Source organism: Leptinotarsa decemlineata, unplaced genomic scaffold (assembly GCF_025532065.1).
Source record: "Leptinotarsa decemlineata unplaced genomic scaffold, Ldec_3_MD MMD2_tig00002082_RagTag_RagTag, whole genome shotgun sequence".
NCBI lineage: Eukaryota > Metazoa > Arthropoda > Insecta > Coleoptera > Chrysomelidae > Leptinotarsa > Leptinotarsa decemlineata.
In genome coordinates this window covers 2,834,217-2,855,862 of record NW_027412573.1, presented here as the reverse complement: position 1 = coordinate 2,855,862, position 21,646 = coordinate 2,834,217, and the positions used below count along the sequence as shown (strand labels likewise).

The 21,646-nt window shown below is 35.8% G+C and overlaps 1 protein-coding gene across 1 annotated transcript in view; it reads right to left on the bottom strand.

The window, feature by feature from the left end:
- Nucleotides 1–21,646, bottom strand: part of LOC111507031 (metabotropic glutamate receptor 2) — a 369,065-nt gene that overhangs the window by 145,785 nt on the left and 201,634 nt on the right. Inside the window, 1 exon segment of the mRNA XM_074176817.1 lies at nt 21,357–21,501. Coding sequence (XP_074032918.1) covers nt 21,357–21,501 — 145 coding nt within the window.

The following is a 21,646-nucleotide window of genomic DNA, read 5'->3' as shown; positions in this document are numbered from 1 at the left end:
TCAGGTTGAATGAAATCCCCAAAGCACCGATCACGATGGTCCGAGGAACAGACATTCCTTCCATAATTTTTGACAGTAATAATTTTGATATTTTCATATACAGCAGTGATTCGAATAGTATAAGGATCATTATTGAAAATCACCTAATTCCTATATTCGTATTTTGAAACAAATAATTTTTTCTCAAACTCCCAATATGGTTTCCGCAAAGAAAGATCCACCTCGCAAGCTGTTTTAGACATAGTTGGATATGTCATTGATGGCTTTGAAGATGGACTGCATACTGCCATTACACTTTTTGATTTATCTAAGGCTTTTGACTGCGTGTCACACACGCGGTTACTTGAAAAATTACAATATTATGGGGTGAGAGGAGTTTCGTTAACACAAGTAGATATCAAGCTGTTTCTTGCAATAATACCATTTCTAGCTTCAAACCTGTAGTACATGGAGTCCCTCAAGGATCTATCCTTGGGCCCTTACTTTTTATCATCTACGTAAATGATTTCTCCAATTTCTGGCGCCAAATAAAACAGTTCTCTATGCTGATGATACCACCTTAATCTACAGTGGAAATAGTATCAAGAAACTAATAGAAATATCGGAAGACATCGAAAATGAAGCTAATACTTGTTTTCTAACAAATAATTTGATTAGGAGCAAGTTATCCAGCACGTTATCCATTATCACAGTAGCGTTTCCTTTATCTGCAGGTAGGATCTTGATGGTGTTGTCTCTACGTAGGCCGTTCAGAGCTCTACATTCTTCCTTGCTGATGTTAGATGTTGGAACTGGTTCTCGATTCAGCTGTTCTCTAATTTTCCATCTGAACTCTTCCGCCTCGGTCTGGTCAATAAGGGAACTGGTGGATTCCACTGCAGTAATTATCTCCAAAGTGGGCACATATGTTGGCGTAATGGCAAAATTCAGGCTTTTCCTCAACAATGATTCCTCTATTCCCGTGAGCAGGCGGGAACTCATGTTGATGACGTTGGTGGCTTCATAGTTGTCCTGTTTTCGGTCTGTATTTGGGCATTGTTTCCTCACTAACTTCCTTCACTTTCTGTTGTGGGTATTCTCCATGTCTTGGCGGATCTTCAAGCACGTGCTTTCAATCTTGGCAAAAATTGGTCCATGATCATCTTCCAATGTCTCTCTTCTTATTTCTTCTAATCGTTCTGTGGCATCCTGCAACAAAGTTGACCTCTTCCAACGGTGATAATTGATTTGATACCATATCAGTGCTCGGCTGGCGCGTTCCTCTACACTTTTTATCATTTTCTTTTTTCATTCCTTTATTTTTATTTATTCAATTGTTATATTTTTACTTGTAGGTTATTTCATTATTATTTCATTTCAGGTTCATTTTTGCTTAATATAATTGTTATTTTCAGCTATTCATTTTTAATTATTCTTTTTTAGTTGTTTCAGGGATTTCAAATCATTATATATATAATAGACAATGGAAGTCCGAACTAGTGAAATTCATCATGAAACAGTGTCAATCACCTTCAAACAAATGACCTTGATATAATTTATCGAATATGCGAAACAGACAGACAACCAATGTAAGAGAAATTATACTGTAACAACATCACCGCCACGTTAGATGACCATGCCATCAAATCGCTCGTGGAGAATATCCAATGTAGCATGAGCTGTATGGTAGAGCCAACCTGTTGGAACAACATGTCATTGGTATCCAGATCATCCAATTCAGGCCCATCGACTTATAGTTCTTGTCATTGACAGTAATGGACTGGCTAACGTCGTTCTGAAGAAATATGGACGTCCCTGTTGGAAAACCCTACAGAAAGCCACTTTATACAATGTTATTCCAAAACAGCAAAACAAAACATAAATCCCAATGTAAGTGAGCATGGACTCCTTAAGATACGAATACGCAAAACACCAATCTTGTTTATTTGATCTAGAATAACCACATTCATTTATGACTTTACAGAATTGAAATTATAATAAAAGCTTGTCGCGATAATTTCAATTTGTAATTGAATTTTTGTAATTAGGTAGGCACCTACTAAACTTGTAAGCAATTCATAATGTGCCGTGAATGCTTAAAATGTGGAACTTCAACCTTGAAGAACTTTTTTGCACACATAGGATTTATCGGGTTTGAAATTTGAAATTTTATTTAAATTTCATCTGACTGAATATGTAGAGATTTCTTCTAGGCATCGCGACAAGCTTTCATCATAATTTCAGTTCTGTAAAGTCATAAATGAATGTGGTTAATGTGATTTAAAATTTTATTTTGATCTTTTTAGGGCACTTGAATAAAAGCTTGTTTTTGAAGTTTTTTATCATTATTTTATTTCATATTTTTCAGTTTCAATCGATAGTTATCGATCGAAACGAAAGTCCACCTATAAAACGAAGAGTCCTTCAACAGAAAAACTTAAGGAACGGGGAAAACTATTATTAGGATAAACTATATTCTATAGAAGTAGGTAGGTATCTACTCCTCCGGCATACCTTATAGAAGAATTATCTTGTTATATTTCTTAGTCTATTCATTTCATTGATGGCGTCATTATTACATGGCCGAGTCCCAGTTAATTTCGAACAGTCTAATTCTTCTATCAAAAGGCCTTCTATTGATGTGACCCTACTTGAAGCCACGTACGCTTAGCCGGCAGCGAACAACTTTGAACCCATATATTATACAACAGCGTGGTCACCCGTACTACCCTGCATTTTGTGAACTGTACAAGCCCAGCATAAAACAATTGACAACATTCTACGTTCAGCTGTACCATGACTGAATTTAGCTGGAAATTGCACAGATTTCGGTTGAATAACGTGGATCCCATTTTTGCCGAAGTCGAAACGGACTGATGGAATGTCTGTGTCATACATTTGTGCTCTCCGGAAACACGAACATATAATTTCTGTTATATGACCGATGACACTATTTACTAGACCCTAAGACACATCAACATTGTATCACATCACCTTGGCCCCCACAAATATTTCCAACTCTTTAGGCAAACCCTCAGTCTTATTTATATCAGATGGTATAATACCATTTAAATCTATAACATCATTTCTTCTAGTACAATCTATTAGACTATCTTGTACAATCATTTCATTATGACGCGAATAAATATGGGTTTTTACAACCTACTACACCATTTATTGTCGAGAAGTAGGTATTCAAAAGTGAAAGCTTGATTTAATTTTTTTTTTCTAGAAATATATTTTTTTATTGAAGCCAACCCTGGATGTGGCATCTATTTCATGGTGGGCCCACCAACTGCCTATCATAAACGAATGCGTATACAAAATTTCGTGTCCCTGCATTTTACCGCTGAGGAAATCTCTCGTACGGAGCCGATCCTGGCAGCAGCATCAGGTCACGTTTATGATTAACATGCATTACCATTGGTTCTGGACCCCCATGCAAAATTCCAGGTCAATTGAATACCGGGAAGTGGTTCAAATTAAACTTGCAAGATTTATTAACATACATACCAGTCAAGTTAAATAAAAGCTTTTAATTAAAAAGGCAAAGTTATTTCCATTGATGACACCAATAGGAAACCCTGAGTGGAAGAAAGAGAAAAAGTCAAGTTCGTTGGACGATGCCAAAACTTGCCTTTGTAATTGACCACCTTGGGGAGCCTCATTAATCCCCGATACTCATGGATTGAGTTTTCTGTTGATTCCGTAGATGGTTTCTTTAGAATTTCAACTCACGTTCGTTTTTTATAGAATGGAAATTTGTTCTGCAAAGAAACAATGATTCCTTTCACTAATAACTTTCTTCACATTTTGTTCCTCTGTTATGTTTCTTCACCTTGTATCTGGGAGAAATATATCATTTGTTGATAGTCGCAGAAGTTTATTATATAAGATTCTCATAGGGTATCTTTTTGTTGAGGTATCTCATTAATATAACGCATTCAGACTATCTTACCATCCACTGAGAAGTATCTTGCTTCCAATTTCTTTTTCATCAATATTCTAATGTCGAGTCACTTGAGGAACGAAATGAACACATTTCTGGATCGCAACAGGAAAACTGAACTCACTGAATCTGTTGAAAAGTCCAGTAACCTTAAATGTCGTGACCCAGAAAACGTCTTTGGAGCTGAGCGGCAATTTTCCAGGGATTATGAAGTTTTCCATGAATATTTTATTCACCTTTTCCAGTTTGGAGTTTGCGAACTGAAATTGAATGAGATGAAGTTGTGTTTCTTCAGTGATCCCTTCGCAATCGAAACATTTCAATAACTTTTCGACTATTATTGCCAATAGTACACCTGAAACTTTGACTTCCTCAAACAATTTCTATGGTTTCATCACTAACAACTATATTCATATTTCTGTTTTCCAGGTTTTTCGGAAGCTACTATGCTTGGTTTCTCTCAATTGGATAACATCACCTTGTTTGTGTACCTCTATAGACAGGTTGCCAGATTTCATTATTGTTCATTGCCTCTTCATTTCATTTAAATTATCCCAGTGTTCTTGAATTTTTATTGCCTCTCTATAAACTCTTTGATAGTGTTTTCATAGTAAGTTTCATCAACTTCCACTGTATATTCGAATGGGGTGGTATGAGGGTGGTATGAGGGCCTTCTTTGTTGGGAATGTGTTTGTCTACAACTAATTTGTCGGCTTGTCGAAGGCAACAATTTCTCTTGTGCTCAAAGAAACGAATAGCCACACTTCTTTTAGTGGTTCCAATGTAGACCGACCCGCAGCTACAAACAATCTTGTATATCTTGGGTGTTGCTTGATGTTCTTTGGGGTTCTTAGCTGACCTTAGACTTTATGTAATAGTTTTTTCTGCATAAATATCGGTTTCGCGTCGTGTTTCTCTAAGGTTCTCCCGATCCGGTCTGTAAAATTTTCAACACGGGAAAGGAAAACTTTTCCCGTGAAAAGCCTAGCTGGATCGTATGGCCTGCTAGAATTCTCCATCGCTATACTTATTCCCTTTGCAGGATGTTATAAGGTGATTGAGTTCTTCGGGAAGACTCACAAGTTCACAAATACGTCCTGCTCTCTCAAACAACGTTTGGTATTCATAATGCTGCGTTTGTTTTCGAAACCAGAAATGATAACTTTCGATTTGTAGTAATTCTCAATTGAGCAGTGATTTGAAGTATTCTCGATAAATACAGGGTGTCCCTGGACTTCCTCTTTTCCTCTCGGGAATGTATAGATGGGGTCAAAATATCACCAGTACTTCATATAACTTTTTTTCCTAAAATCCTTCGTTACCAAGTAACGGGCCCTCGAAGTTACAAAATGAAAAATGTTTTTCTTTGATAACTTTTCAACTCGTGTGGAAAGTCGATCGGAGCAACGATCGTCATATGACTATAGTCATATGACAACGCACCACTCAACAAAACACAATTGCATTCCAGTTTCTCGTTTTTTATCAAAACTTTCTAAAAGGTTTTTTTGTCAACATCTGTGAAAGAAATGGAACATAATTATTCCCTGGATATTTTTCACCTGATCATGTGCAGCCGTTTTTGTAGTTCATTCGTTTGCTTTTTATTAGTATAGTAAATATTTTTTCCGATGTGCGTTTTTTCAGCTGAATTTAGATTCGTGTTAAAGAATGTCTCCCATAAAATTATAATTATCAGTGAAACTCCTCAACAGTTTAGCTGTGAAGAAGAATTTGAAACATTCGAATGTTGAGTTTCATGAGATTCAGATAACTGATCAACACGAAACGTGATTATTCCACACGTATTATGTACATACAAAATATGGAATGAATTCGATATTTCATAGTAGAGTAGCTTGTTAGTTTAAAAACACCACGAATCTACAGAACTTGATATTTCTTTTGAAAAAATATCTGCTATCACAATTGTGACTTAAACTTCCATATAGGTACTGTACTTTTTGTTTACGACTTCATTTTAGCATACTTTGTATTATTCCTGTTATAAATGTTGTTGAATTAACGTTATCATTATTATTTCTGCTGTGATAATTATTCATTTCAAATAATGGTGGACGAGCGGGTTTGATGTCGTCGAGTAGAACTACATTTTTATCAAGACTCGTTGCTCCGATCGACTTTCCACACGAGTACTTTTATTCATAAAATTGTCCAAGTAACCTTATTTTGTTGAAAAATATTGAAAAATATCTGTCATTTCAAAGTTTTGGGGTGTGGACCGTCGGGGGTAGTCCGTTCCTGACTTTGTAGCAAAACAACTGACTCCTGCATGAAAGCTCATCGACGGAATTCATTTGTTCAGTCAATTACCAAAATTTGGATGATTTTGAATATTCACTTGAAAAGTTATCAAAGAAAAACATTTTTCATTTTGTAACTTCGAGGGCCCGTAACTTGGTTACGAAGACTTTTAGGAAAAAAAGTTATATGAAGTACTGGTGATATTTTGACCCCATCTATACATTCCCGAGAGGAAAAGAGAAAGTCCAGGGACACCCCGTATATCCAGTTCTCTATCAATTGTACTACAAGCGGTATCAGTTTCTGAAGGGGAGAAGAGGAATAAGTCTTAGTATCATCTGCATAATAGTGAATCTTACATTGTTGAAGATTTGTGATGAGACTAGTGATAATGAGAACAGTGGCCCAAGAGTTGATCCTTGAGGAACTCCAGACTTTGGAAATGAATAATTGGATTGCGTTCCATCAATTTTAATACTTTGGTATTTATCCTTCGGACAATTTTTAGCCAGCATCAGGTGGGAGGCTCAAATAGTTCAAAATGAGCAACAATAAAGATTGATTGGGAGTATCAAATGCTCTACTGAAATCTAATGAAATGAGTACAGAACATAGTCCTTGATCCGTTGCTCTAATGATATCATCGATGACATGGAGTAGAGCAGTTGTACAGGCTTATTCCCCGGATATCTTCATATTATACAGGTGTCAACTTCTTGGGTAGTATTTTTACAACCGCCTACCCCATGACGATAGAGAAATGCCTTCAAGAATACAAGTATTTATGATTTTGTGGTGCACTGTTTGGAACCTTTGGTGTAGTAATATCACTGGAGTTTTAACCCAACGCCAAACCATTATTTTCAATACCTCGACCAAATGATCATCTTCAAGAGGAGGATTGAAGATGATCACTTCACGTTCGAAATACGTGTCGATGTGTTGGAATTAAAGGTTTGGTGTTGCGATCCACATCTCTGTTATCCAAATCAGTATTCATGATGGATAATAGAGAACGAATTGTTCGGAGTTCGATATATAAGCTTCGATTTTCAACTGCCGCTTTGGGGAGTTTCATTCATCTTATTATTCAGGAATTGTAAAACAAGATCTATCATCTCAATGCCATTAGTGGTGTTGTCAACCTGGGTTTGTTCGTTGTTCGTCCACCTAGGTATGTTCGTTGTTATAGTTCTCATAATATCCCTCCTTTTACAGAACTAACTTACTACTAACGCTGATTGGAATTCAATTTTTGAGACCCGATTATTTTTCTGCCTTTTTTCAGATATTTAATCTTTAATTAAAAATTTCATCTCAAAATCACCTGTTGGGGTGCTACTAAATTCGTTGCTTGTGTTTTCATTGCTTTTGTCATTATGAACACTCTCGCTGTCTATCTCTTCACATTCACATGGTTCTATTATTATTTCTATATAAGTAGCGTTCACTTCGCCAAGTATTTTATCTAGTACATTTTCTACAGTGTCTGCTATCTTTTGATCAACATTTTCGTTCACAATGTTCATATTTTCCCCTCCTAATTCATTATCTAATACATTTCCTACAGAATCTCCTATCTCTTGATAAACATTTTAATAATAATAATAATAATAAATCGGCTTTATTGATAATACAAAAAAAAACAATACAAAGATATATTTGAAAATGAAAATAGTTTACAGGAGATTCTGGTACTCCTTGGAGAAGTCTAGCTCAAATAAATAATTCAATTTAATTGATCTGTTGTCTAAAAAGTAAAAGTTGACATTACTGACTATCATAGATATAATTTTTATATTTGTATTTGAATTTCCTGATATTGAATCTCTTCAATTGCTCAGGCAATGAATTATAGAGTTTTACAGCACCAAAAAAAAATGATCTCTGAAACTGTGTAGTGCGATGTTGTGGCATAGTTAATTTGTTTTTATGTCTAATGTTTCTTGCGTGAATATTTTCACGCAGAATTAGTTTTTGTATTGAAATAATCAATCTTTACAATAATCAAGATTTCCCTTTCTAAGTCTTCATCATTTTCTATCTCTATGTAATACTTAGTATTTTTCCTACTTTCTACTAATCCTTCAGGTAAGATAACATTAGGACTGGCAGGGGGGTCGTTAATTATACAGGGTGTTCCATCTCAGACGAGCCAGCCCTTATATTTCTTATCCCATAGTGAGTGGAAAATTTTCCCGAAACACGTCGAATGATTTTGTTTGTGGGACATCTTTTGATGTATATATTAGGCTTGAACGAGCAACCCCCTAATAGGGGGCTCTTCAACCCCTCAAACTTGAATAGGGGGAGGGGTTGAGTGATACTTTTTTTGACAGGTCTTGGAAGTCTCTTTACAACGGTGTATAAAAAACTTAAATTTGATACGCCGTTTTTGCCAAAAATCTATTTTGCAGCTCGAATGAGCCACCTTGAATAATTTGATCATTTTCACATTTACAAGCCCATTTTTATTAAGACCTTTTTACAAACTTGAACAATCTCAAAAAAATCACATTCTTGAAAAAATTCAATTGTTCTATCATCATGCTTACGATCAAAAAAATCAAATCTGCGTGTTTAAATCAAATGTTCAAATTGTCTTCCATTGACTTCCATACAATAATATACTCCTGACTGAAAACCGTTTCTGACATGGTTCAGCATAATTAGAGTTATTTGACGACACTCATTCACAATTCTTTGGCGTAGTTCATCCAAATTTTCAGGGTGAGTCAAAAAAATCTTGGACTTGAGATGTCCCCACAAGAAGAAGTCCAGAGGGTTCAGATCAGGAGATTGGGCAGACCATTCCATAGGATCTCTTCTTCCAATCCAACGACCGGGGTAATGCAAATTGAGGTATTGGCGAACTGGTACGGCGTAGTGCGGAGGAGCTCTATCTTGCTGGAAATGTAATTGTTGTTTGAGTAGTAGAGGATTGTTTTCTAATTGTTCAGTTATTAACGGATCAATCGCATTTTCCAGCATTTCCAGAAAACGTTCTGCAGTTAAATTACTAGGAATAAACAGAGGTCCAATTAGGTCTTCCAAAATTCCTACCCAAACGATTAGCTTTTCCGGATGTTGAATGTGACCTTCTCGAAATACATGAGGATTTGTATCGCTCCAAATTCTACAGTTATATCATTTAACCTCTCCATCAAGTAACGAATTGCATTAGTCAGAAAAGCAAATGTTGTACAAAAAATTTGGGTTATTGTTGATACGCTCGGCCATAATTTCGCAAAACTCTTGCCTTCGATCCCAATCATCATTACTTAATTCATGAATTAATTTAATTTTGTATGAATGGAAGTTGTGTCTTTGTAAAATTCTGAGAACGTTAGATTGACCAATACCGGAAACTGCAGTTCTATCTTTCAGGTCCACATCTTCGGATAGCTGAAAGATAGAACAAACTTACCGATACTAGTAATCATGGAATTACTAGGATGCTGTGTACGAAACTGCTACTTCCAACTGAAGGACGAATTTTTTACGCAAGATGAGGGACTGCCAATGGGATCGCCACTTTCACCGATTATAGCTAAAATATATATATGGAGTGGTTTAAAATTCAGGTCATTGAAGGAGCCCACAAGAAGCCCCCAGTCTGGTTGAGATACGTAGACGACACCTTCATAATATGGAACTATGGGAATGCAGAACTAGACATTTTCCTGAAGCACATCAACAACGTAAGTCCTTCCATCACTTTCATAATGGAGAAGGAAGTCCACAACGAATTGCCTTTCTTAGACGTATTGGTGAAGAGGACCGATACTAAATGGGAAACATCTGTATATCAAAAACCCACTCACACAGGACAGTATCTGAACCAGAAATCCAACCACCATCAATTGACTAAGAGAGGAATCATCAAGACTAGACCGTGCTTTCGAGTTTTGTAATACAAAAGAAGGTCTCGAAAATGACCTTCAACGAAATGGTTACTCCAGAGTGATGGTAAAACAGGCTTTAGCTAGAAGACAGCAAGAGCTCCACAAGGAAGAGGAGCCGCCACAACCAGTACTTGTACTTCCCTACATCAGAGGATTATCGGAAAGGATAAGAAGGATTGGGCCCAAGTATAACATCAGGACCTGTTTAAGATCTGGGAACACTATCCGTAGCAGCCTCACAAAAACCAAGTCACCAAACGCGGACTGCGATTCCAAGAATTGCATTTACCGGATACCCTGCGAGTACGGAGAATCATACATCGGTGAAACTAAGAGGATATTGAAAGTTTGCATTGCTGAGCACAAGGAACACACACAGCGAGGAGAAACCAGCAAATCCGGAATAGCAGAGCATGTTTGGACTTATCAACATAATATCAAATGCGCTCAAGCTGAAATCATCCACAAAGAGTAACACTGGTTTAGGAGAAAATTCAAGCAAGCCGCGTATATGTTGTTCAACAACGCATTTAGTCAAGCTAGCGTAGAGATACGTAATATATGGAAACCTCTTATCAAGCGAAAAACGACCAACTCCCGCCAAACGGTCATCTCCCGCTGAAACCAATGAAGCGGAAAGAGGAAAGAGGGGATAGGTGAAAGCACCCGAATGATCTATAAGTAGTCAGATCTCAGAGGAATAAGTCCAGTTATCACCCGAAGACAATTGTGGATACTAACAATCGAAACGTCGTGACGTAACTTGGTTTGGAATCTTTAAACTTTTATTTTTATTTTTCATTTTTTAATTTTCAACTTTTAATAATATTTCAATTTTTCATTTTCTGGTTGTAGCTTGTATGTTATTTTTTTGTAATTTCAGTCTTTTGTTTCAATAAAATTGTTATTTTCGGTTAATCTTTTTATTTTTTTTTAGGGATTTCAAATCAATTTATATTATATCAGACAATGGAAGTCCGAACTAATGAAATACACCACGAAACATTGTCAACCACCTTCAAACTGACCAATCACTGTTAGATTTTTTTGGTGTGTGTATACAGTAGTGTTATTCTTCAATGGACTGAGTATTTTAACACCTTTGTTACCTATTATATTGTTGAGTCATTTCCTCTGCTTCATTTTTCAAGACTTCATTATATTTATTTATGTCTATGAGTCGTGCTTCATTATATTTATTTATGTCTATGAGTCGTGGCTTCAATTTGTTTTTTTTTGCAAGGGATTACACACCTCAACCTATGGCGAGTCGAAACAGCGCTATCTGATGATGAATCAATAGTACTTCGTTGTGAAGCTTTTCTTTCATCTAGTTGCCGTTAGTGAAAGCTGCTGTGGAAGAAAGAGGACGAATCTTGTCGGCCGTTGATGTCAAAGCTGGACTTTGCAACAGCCCGCCTTGGGAAGCCTTGTTTATTTCTGTAATCCTTGAATTAGGTCTTTTGGTGATCACGTAGATAGTGTAGAAACATATTTGTGAACATAATCAAAGTGAGTTTTCGGAAAATTTTAATTTCAGAAACATACATCGTTCGACTTCAGAAACACGTTTCCAGCTTTAAATTTTTTTGAATAGCATACAAATTGCCGCATTATCATCGAGGATGAGACCGAATTGCATAAACTTCAATTCGCATCGGGAAATTAGGGGTAAACAACTGTGTTTCTCGTTCCAGTTTTCCGAAAGGAAAAACGACGATATTCTAACTTTTCAGTGGTAAAGAATGCAAATTTTGCTTTTAATATGCAGAAGGCAGAGTCATTTCGCGATTGTTTCCATTTCCAGGGGGAGTAGGAACTGCTTCTGGTGTGATTCAATGGAAAATCCTTTTCCTCAATAACATTTCGCCTCTAGGTGGTGGAAGACTACAGAAAAAAGTATTCGAAATCAATTACAAGCAGTACACTGGTCTTTTGCGAATCGAGAATTTACACTAAGTCTGTATTTTTTTGTTTTCTCAACTTCATGTCACTGTACGAGGAAGTAATTTTTCTCACTCCAAGAAAAAATGAAAGTCCGGGGTTTCAAATTGGAATGTTGTGAATGAATGTTTGAATTGTTGTTACTTTCCTAAAGCTTGGAAGCGTGCTTATGTACTTCCATTAGCAAAAATCAGTAACCCAATGGAATACAGTCACCTACGAAGTATAGGCGTGTTGCCAACCCTATCGAACATATTAGAAAAAATTCTTGAACTGCAAATGAGAACACACATCGAAGATAATAATATACTTCCCTTATATCAGAGTGGATTCAGGTCTGGCTATAGTTGTTCATCAGCACTATGTGCTATTGCTGATGATATATTGAGGTCAATTGATAATAATGAAATGTGTGCTCTAGTTCTACTTGATTACTCCAAGGCATTTGATACCTTAAAACAGATTCACAGCAACTGCTTGTTTAATTATTGAGTCTTATCTATCTGGAAGGTCGCAACAGGTGAAATTATTCGGATTCTGTGAACATATGTCAGGGCGTTCCACAGGGAAGTATTTTGGGACCATTATTGTACACCATTTACACCAGCAACTTCTGTCTACACCTGACAAATTGTAAATACCATTTTCATGCAGATGACACACAGCTATATCTTTCTTTCAAATTTTGTGATCTAGCGGAAGCTACGGACGGCATCAATTCTGACCTAAATCAATTATTGACCCTCACAAATAGTCATTCATTAAAAATCCACTCAACTAAATCTGTTGCACTCTTATTTGGCACTGATCAGGAAGTGACCTCAGCAAAGAATATAATGACAATAATGACATTTACAGTCAAAGACACTTTCTGAACTACAAATTGAAAATCAAGTTGTGTGATAGTATGGTTCTCTTCCATTTCAATCATTGTGACGTAGTTTATGAACCTTGTATCGATAGTTCTGATATAAGAAGAGTACAGATGGTTCAAAATTCTTGTATGAGAATGATATATGGAATACGGCGTCCTATGCGTATTTCACATAAATTGAAGAATGCTGGGTGGCTACGTATGTTCAACCTTCGAAAGCATCATATAAATTTTTTTTTACAAAATTTTGAAAAATAAAATCCCCCAATACTCATATCAAAAAGTTGGATTTAGGACTGACGTGCATCATTTGAACTTGCGACGGAGGAACATGCTAACTATACCCAAGCATAAAGAAGAAGTATTCAAACGATCTTTCTCATATAATATAGGGATTTTCGGCGATGTCCTGGATGTACCTAACTTTTCTTTGTCTTATGATGTATTTGAATTCAGGTATATACGATTTCTATTTAGTCAACAATACTTATGATGCACTGTTTGAAACCTTTGGTGTAGTAATGAATATTACTGGAGTTTTTTCCCAACACCAAATCGTTATTTTCACACTTCGACACGTGTTTCGATCATCAAGTGATCATCTCCTAGGGGAAGATAAAACAATAGTCAACAATAGTTTATTGCTTGTACCTTTTGATAATGTTTTATGAAATCCTACTCAACAACCAAAATTGGTTAACAAAATATTTGATTAGAGTTCGAAAATGTATAGTTTACTTTTTTTATCATGTATATGTATTTATTGGCTTCTCAAGGGGACTGTGGAAAAATTGGCTGCAGATTCTAACTGTTCCCCTTTTAACGTATTCTAAAAACACTTTATTGTGAGATTTTCACTAAATTGTTTCACAAAAACGCAACACGTGTTTCGCCATACAATGGCTTCATCTGGCGTGTCTTTCAACTAATTCTACACATTCAATACTAAATATATATATAGTTTATGGAGTACCTGAAATCAAAGTACCTGTAAACGAAGTACCTGAATTTTAAGTAGCTGATATTTTACCTGAGTTTCTAACGAATTAAATTACCTGCACTTATGTTCCATTTTCACATTTGAAAAAATATATTCAGTAACGGAGAGTTATTGAGTTCTAATTGATCATTCAGTAAATTACCCGAAATCCTGATTCTATTGATTTCTAAACATTCTAGAAGATTAAGTTTCAAACTCTTCTCTTCCTGCATTTGATACTTTCGTTTTGCAAAGTTATTTTGTATTTCTTTATGTACTGTTAAATAATAAATGTATTATTATTATTATTATTATTATATTATTATTATTATTATAATGAGTGAAACAACGACTCCATGGACAAACAAACAAATCTTATATAAAAAATATTAAATTCTGTGAAATGTAAGAGAATGAAACAAAGAAAATACCGCCAATTTGACTGCGCTATTTACTATCGATTCAACCTCTCAAACAACTACAAATGCATCAACTGGGTACAAAATACTTTCAGTTTCACTTTTACTTCAGGAAGAGTGGTGTAGGTAACCTTGAATTTGTCTCCTGTTTTTGTAATTGTAGTCTGAACTCTAACTGAAAAACCCATCCTAGGAACCCAACAATACAGTGAGTCAATTTTAAAACTTACAATGGGCTATATCTCACGAACGAAAGCTGATATCGAAAAATTTTTGAAACCGTTTCTAGGATAGTAAGGGGGAACTGAAGTGACATGAAAGAGAACTCACCCCCATCAATCCCCTAGGCCCCACCCACCAAAACACAATAAGTTTGAATTGCAAACCCCTACTTGTGATACATCATTGAAAATACTATAAAAACTGCTATCCAATGGTATGAATAATAATTGTACAGGGTGATGCAATAATTGTTCAACTTTGGCTTGAATGGAATATTTAATTGGGTTTTTGTCGAACTACAAATTTATTAAAAATGTTAATTGGGTAAATGTTTAAAGTGGGTTCTGTTGTTTTGTAAACAATAAAACAGCCTATTGTCAAAGTCTGCACGAAGTTCAATATCAGCCGGCTTACTATGACTTGTGTGTCCATCGATACTTTTTTTGTTGAATAAAAACTTAATTTTTTTGCAAAACAAGTTGGAAATATCTGTTTTTTGGGTTCTGTCAGAGTCAATAATTTTTGGTTTGTTTGAGACTTTTGAATGTCATTAGTTTTCATCATTTGTACGATCTGTACTGTCATACAGCTTTAGTTGTCACGATGGTTTACAGTATACCTGAGCGCGTGGAGATAATTTTCATGTTTGCCTCCCAAAACCAGTGTTATTTAAATGATTTGATTAGCGGTTGTGATGTCAATTTTCACATTGGTCAAACGGGTAGAGTTTCCTTCATAAGAGTAAATGAAGACACATTGTTTTTCGAATAGATAAAACAATTCAACAATTCATCAATAACTTGATGAGTGGGCTGAAAATATTACTCAATTATGAATAAACTCTGCATTGTTTTTTTTAGCTTGAGTATCTTTCAGTTACATACTCGCAGTGAAAGCTGCAGAGAGAGAGAGACAGGAGGTGAATACCATTCGATGATCGATGTTGAAGCTTGATTTCACAAATTGTCGTTGAGAGTTTCTTCTATCTTGGTTTGAGATTTCTGTTGATCATATCTGTTTCTACTATGACAAAAATTCGAATTTCAGGATGTGATAATAATGATAATACTCCTCAGTGACATACAGTGACATAGAATTTGTCAAGAAACAGTAGCCAATTAAGTGGGAAAATTAAACTGAAACTTAAAATAGATGATATTTCAAAAAACTGAAAAAAAACACGCATGCCAAGATACCTCTCAAGGAGAAATCATTTTTCCAACTCACTTAATACTTATCGTTGCATTATGACCGATTGTAGCCTATATGTTATTCTGATGTATAAACTATATTTATGCAAAGTTTCATCTAAATCCGTCCAGTCCTTCAGGCGTGGAAGAGCCACAAAAATACATACATACATCCATCCTGACAAACTTTCACATGTATAATATCTGTATAGATTTCTGTAATTTCATTATTGATATTCACATGAATGGTAGGCACTTGTTTTCTCCTTTTATGAACATACATTGACTGAGTTTTTCTGCATTTATATGCAATGAATTCATGCAGAACCAGTCAGAGATTAGAAAGAACTCCTTTACATCCTTATTTCAGAAAATGATTATATTTTTCGGAGGAAAGTATGGACCTATCGTATGTATGGACTTGGATAATGTAGCAAGTGTCTTCATCATCGACTACAATAATCCAAAGAGCTCCTATCTCTTTTTCATCATGTTCACTCGGCATTCTTCCATTTCAATTTTCATGATTAGCAGGAGACAGTAAGAAAAAGCTGGTGACAAATGCTGACGAGCTGTCAGTCACTTCAATATCCGTCCATTCATGATCAACGTTCTCGAAATAATCTTCTAAGACACCAGACTCTCTGGGATCGTAGAGAGACTCGAATTGACGAGCGAATGAGTTTCATTTGGAGCTCCAAAATATATATTTCAGCAGAATGTACACAAAAGAAGGTGATTGTCGTTGACGCGTTAAGATTGAGACGGTTGAAGGAAAGATGAAAAGAATGATGAATTTGAATAATCTGATGGAATTATTTTGATAATAATGGAGAGCGGAGAAATGTTAGGGAATGTTTTGTTGAAGAGGAATATTTTGTGAGTCTTTGTTTGGAAAATATGTTACTATGGATGATGGGAACGTTGAAGGTTTTTGAATTCTGCGTCTTTTGCCAAAACTTTTGGGAGGTGTTAATATTTAATTATCACTTTTCATTATGTGATGGTGGAAAATGCCGATTCTCAACCGGATAAATTTGAAAATTTGTTTAAAGGTGGTTGACAATGTTTCCTTAATTCGGACTTCCATTGTCTAATATGGATATCATTTGAAATCTCTGAAATAACGAATTGAAAAGAATAGCTGAGAATAACAAATATATTGAGCAAACAACCTGAAAATAAAGTACAATAAAATAAAAATTGAGCAAAAAATTCGAAATTGAACAATTGAAATGAAAATGAAAAGATTTCAAGACTTTCCTTAGCAACCAACGGAACTGGTAATATTATTTAAGCAGGGCTATGATGCCCTTAAACAGTCACGTCACCTACCTGATTCCCCTTTCAATTTGAACAAGAATCCTATGGCTGGGATTGAATCAAATTAGCGAATGAATGTCATCGATGACATGAATAGATTTAACTCATTTATGACAAAGTTGTAATTTTATGAACATCTTATAATGTTATCTAGATTGGTGCTGAAGAGGCAAGTGTTTCATTCCAAAACATCGGATGTGAAACATCCTGTGAAAGATATCCAATTCAATTCCATAATGAATGATTCACTGTGTGCTCTTCGGAAAAAGGATGGAGGAGTAATACTGATTTCCGTCGGTACCTTTTATCGTCGATTGGTAGCTAAACTTGGTTGTATGAGGATTGAAGACGAACTAGGATCGATGTTACATCCACTACAGTTTGGTTTCGGTACTACAGGTGGATGTGAAGCTGCTGCTCGTAGATATATTAATCTTCATCCAAATCCCGATTCAAAAATTTTCCTGAAAATAGACAAAGATACCTTCAACATGATTGATTGAAACATCTTCCTTCGTAAGGTTAGAAATTCTTTCCCAGGATTATATCCTTTCTTAAGTTAGTGTTATAAATCAGCTTCTTATTTGAGTTTTAGTGAACATCTGATTCTGTCTGAAAGAGGTGTTCAATAAGGTGATCCCTTAGGACCTGCTCATTTTTGTCTGACCATCAACGAACTCACTAGTAGCTTATCATCTGAATTTAATTGTTGGTATTTGGACGATGGCTCAATCGCTGGCGATGAAAACAGTGTTTCAAAAGATTTACAAAAAATCATTTGATTATTCAAAACATCTTGGACTTGAACTAAATTTTGAAGAATGCGAGTTGATTACTCTTTCAACTGCGAATGATATTTTCGGATCCATCATTTTGAAATTGGCTCCTGACATAAGAATTTTGTAAAAATCTAAATGGAGTTTTCTCGGTGCTCCTTTTATAAAGATTCACTTTCAGAACATCTTCAAGAAAAACGGGAATCACTCAAATTGCTGACCCCCAGATTGAATGAACTTCCAGAACACGTTGCATTTTTTCTTTCGAAAAATTGTTTGGCGATTCCAAAACTCATGTACGCTCTCAGATGTTTCCCCACTTGGTCAAGTCAGTTAGAGCTTGACGAATTTGATAAATTTACTCTGCAGCACGACTGAATATGTTACAAACAATCATTTTAATAATGATTCATGGCTACAAGCAACGCTTTCTGTAAACCTTGGCGGACTAGGGCTACGTTCGGCTTCTTCCGTAGCTTTACCAGCTTTTTTATCATCAGTCAATAGTGTTTCTGATCTTATCGATTCCATCTTTTCTTCCATATTCATCAATATCCAAGACGTTTTTTATGTTGAAGGTGAATCACTTTGGCATGCCGCAACTGATATTGCTCCTCCTACAGATAAAAAGAAAATACAAAGTGCATGGGACCGATCTTTTCTGAACATTATAACTGATATACTTCTGAAATCAACAAGTGTATACGATAAGGCTTGTCTGAAAGTAGCAATGATCAAGGAATCGGGTGCTTGGCTGACGGCTTTACCTGTTGCATCTCTTGGAACACTATTATACGATGAATCTTTCAGAATAGCAGTAGAACTTAGGATGGGTTTATCTATTTATGTGCCTCATACTTGTGTTTGTGGTAGTATAGTTGATGAGAAAGGTACACATGGTTTGAGTTGCAGGAGAAGTGCAGGGCGTACATCTCGACATCACCAAGTGAACGACATATTGAAAAGAGCTATGTTGTCAGCTCATGTTCCTGCAATTCTGGAATCCTTAGGTACCAGTCGAGATGATGGTAAACGATCAGATGGTATGTCTCTCATACCATAGAAATACGGTAAACCTGTGGTATGGGACTTCACTTGCGTTGACACGGTTGCGGCTTCCCATCTAGCCGAAAGTTCCAAGTCTGCTGGAACTGCAGCATTGTCTGACTAGAAATTGAAAAGAAAAAAAAAATACCAAAATCTTGGAAACAACTATCTGCTTCATCCAGTAGCGGTTGAAACTTTTGGTGTTCATGGCCCGGAGTCTCTGTTATTCGTTCATGAACTTGGAAGGAGAATAGGCCAATCAACGAAAGACCACCGTTCTACCTCTATTTTGATAGAAAAAATTAGTAGTGCTATTCAACGTGGCAATGCTGCTTCGGTCCTTGGAACTATTCCTCCTTCACATAATTTTGATGAGATCATGCATTGCCCTAATTTCAGTACGGAACTGAAATATCTTCGAAACAAGCCGAGACACGTGGATATTCATCAGTCCCCTGTCAAGGTTAATTCACAAGTGATTGATCCACCTTCTTCTTTTTCAGTGCGGTCAATGGACTTAGGTCATTCCTGCCCGCCAATTATGAGTTGCAGTCCTCGTAGTTCTGGTTCCCTTTCAGTGGAAGAGCTTCATGAAGCAAGAGACGAATCGATCCCTCTACGAAACCCTTCTTCACTTGGAAGGATCGATCGCAGCTTGAGAAATGGTTCTTATGGAGATTATGTGAAACATGTTTTTCCTTACGAATTTGTAGATAGTTGTCCTGAAAATCTAGAGGAAAAAATTGGATTGGATAATTTAGGAAACACTTACTATATGAATAGCATTTCATAAGTGTTGTTCATGATGAATAATTTCAAGAACGAGGTTTTATTGATGAACGAGAATGTTCCCTATTTATTCATCAAACTCAAACACCTGTTCATGCAGCTGCAGTTTCGTAAGAATGTATTATATTTCCCTCCAACCGATTTCCTGGAGTCCTCTAGATAAGATAAAAAGAGAGTTGTTTCGAATTCTAGGGGTTCTTGTTGAATTGTTGATTGCTTTCCTACTTTCTTTGAAAAATGATACCTGAAGATGGAGAAGAAGAAAGCCAACATTTTTCTAAATTTCAATTCCATTTAGATTTTTGATACATACTGTACAAACAATCGGAGAACAACTATTCGATGAAATCAAATTATCCTATTCGTCATCTATCGAGGCTTTTTGAGAGAAATATAATACCGTAGATTTTTTTCTAATCCCAGTAAAATGTCTTTTGAAGTTTTTGAGTGTTAACCTACGAGGGATATTATTATTTGTACAGAAAAATACTCCATTCACTTCGACTTCTTCCAATTTGCTCAATTGCAAATAACACGGATTACAAAATTTGTTAGTGGATCCAGAAAATCTGGAAAACGAAATACGCCAATTAAATATTTCCAGCTTGTACCAAAAAAACGTATTCCATTGAACATGTATTCATTTCAAACACGTTCGATATTCAGAGGAAAAACCCAAACAACCAATTAGTCGGTAGTTTCCAGCAAAAATGCTGTCGAAATATATACCTTGCAGCCAAATGTTTGTATATGGGTTCGATTTTAAAATGTCCAAATAAATGTGAAACATCATTTCGGTTCAAAATCTCTTTCTACTACAGTTGATAGAGTCAATCTTCGCCTAACTCCTGAAACAAGTGACTGCAATTAAAAAATATAACAAATCTTTGCAATTGCCTCAAAGAGAAAACAAAATATAGCACTTTTTCATATATAGCTGTTTTTATAATTTTTTTCTGTTTCAGAAAAAAATATAACGTTGGTCACTATTTGTTTATAACCAATTGTTATTTATTATTTATTTCAATATTTATTATAATATAATTATTATAATATATTCAGCGATGGAGCTTCTAGCATGTGAGCAATATTCTGCTCACCAACATACTCGAATGCTATGTAATTCGGTATCTGGAAACACTAGTTTCAGAACATATTAGAGGTTCTAAGAAAGTAAATATGAAAAACTCCACAGCCCTTATCGAACATGAAAGAAAACATAGGTAAATTTTCTACTTTGAACATCCGACTAGTCCAGATGTTCAGCCATATTCATCTAAAAGACTTCTGAGGGTGTTCCTTCCTTTGGAAGTTACGTATTTTTTATATTTTTGATGGAGGAGCGTGACGAAACTTATCTCTCAGCGAAGTTTTTTCTGCACTTCTATATAAAAAATCAAGAAAATCCTTTTTCTGCTTCATTAGCCCAAGATGAAGTGTCTCCGGCTCCAAGAGCGGATATAACTTAAGACATCTAGGAACGCGAATTCCCCAACTAATTCATCAACATTATTAAACTCATTATCCTAAACTTTCCCAAGAAAACTCGGGAACCGTTTGTTATGATCATAAGTCACCCCAACGCGGGTCATTTGCGAGCAAAGGAAAGGAAAAATTTGTCGCAGGCGTGTCATAAATCCCACTCCTGCCACTTCTCAGATAAACCCCGACAATAACAAATCTCAGACAACTTACCTCGTGCCCTTGGCTTTGTCAGAAGTTTCTGAACGATATTATCGTATGCGGATTCCCTAGCCACTCCCGAATCTTTGACCAACTTTTCCTTAATGGCGATGCATATATTAAACTTGGCGAGAAGATCCTCCAGTTCTTCAAAGGCCTGGAAACGAAAGGAAAATTCAAAAGCGGGAAATTTGATTTACGCAGCTGGTTTCGACATTGAGTAGTCTCGTGTGATGTCGGGGAATGGAATTGTGTATATGGAAACTAGAAAAGGATATTTCGGAATGATATACAGAGTGAGG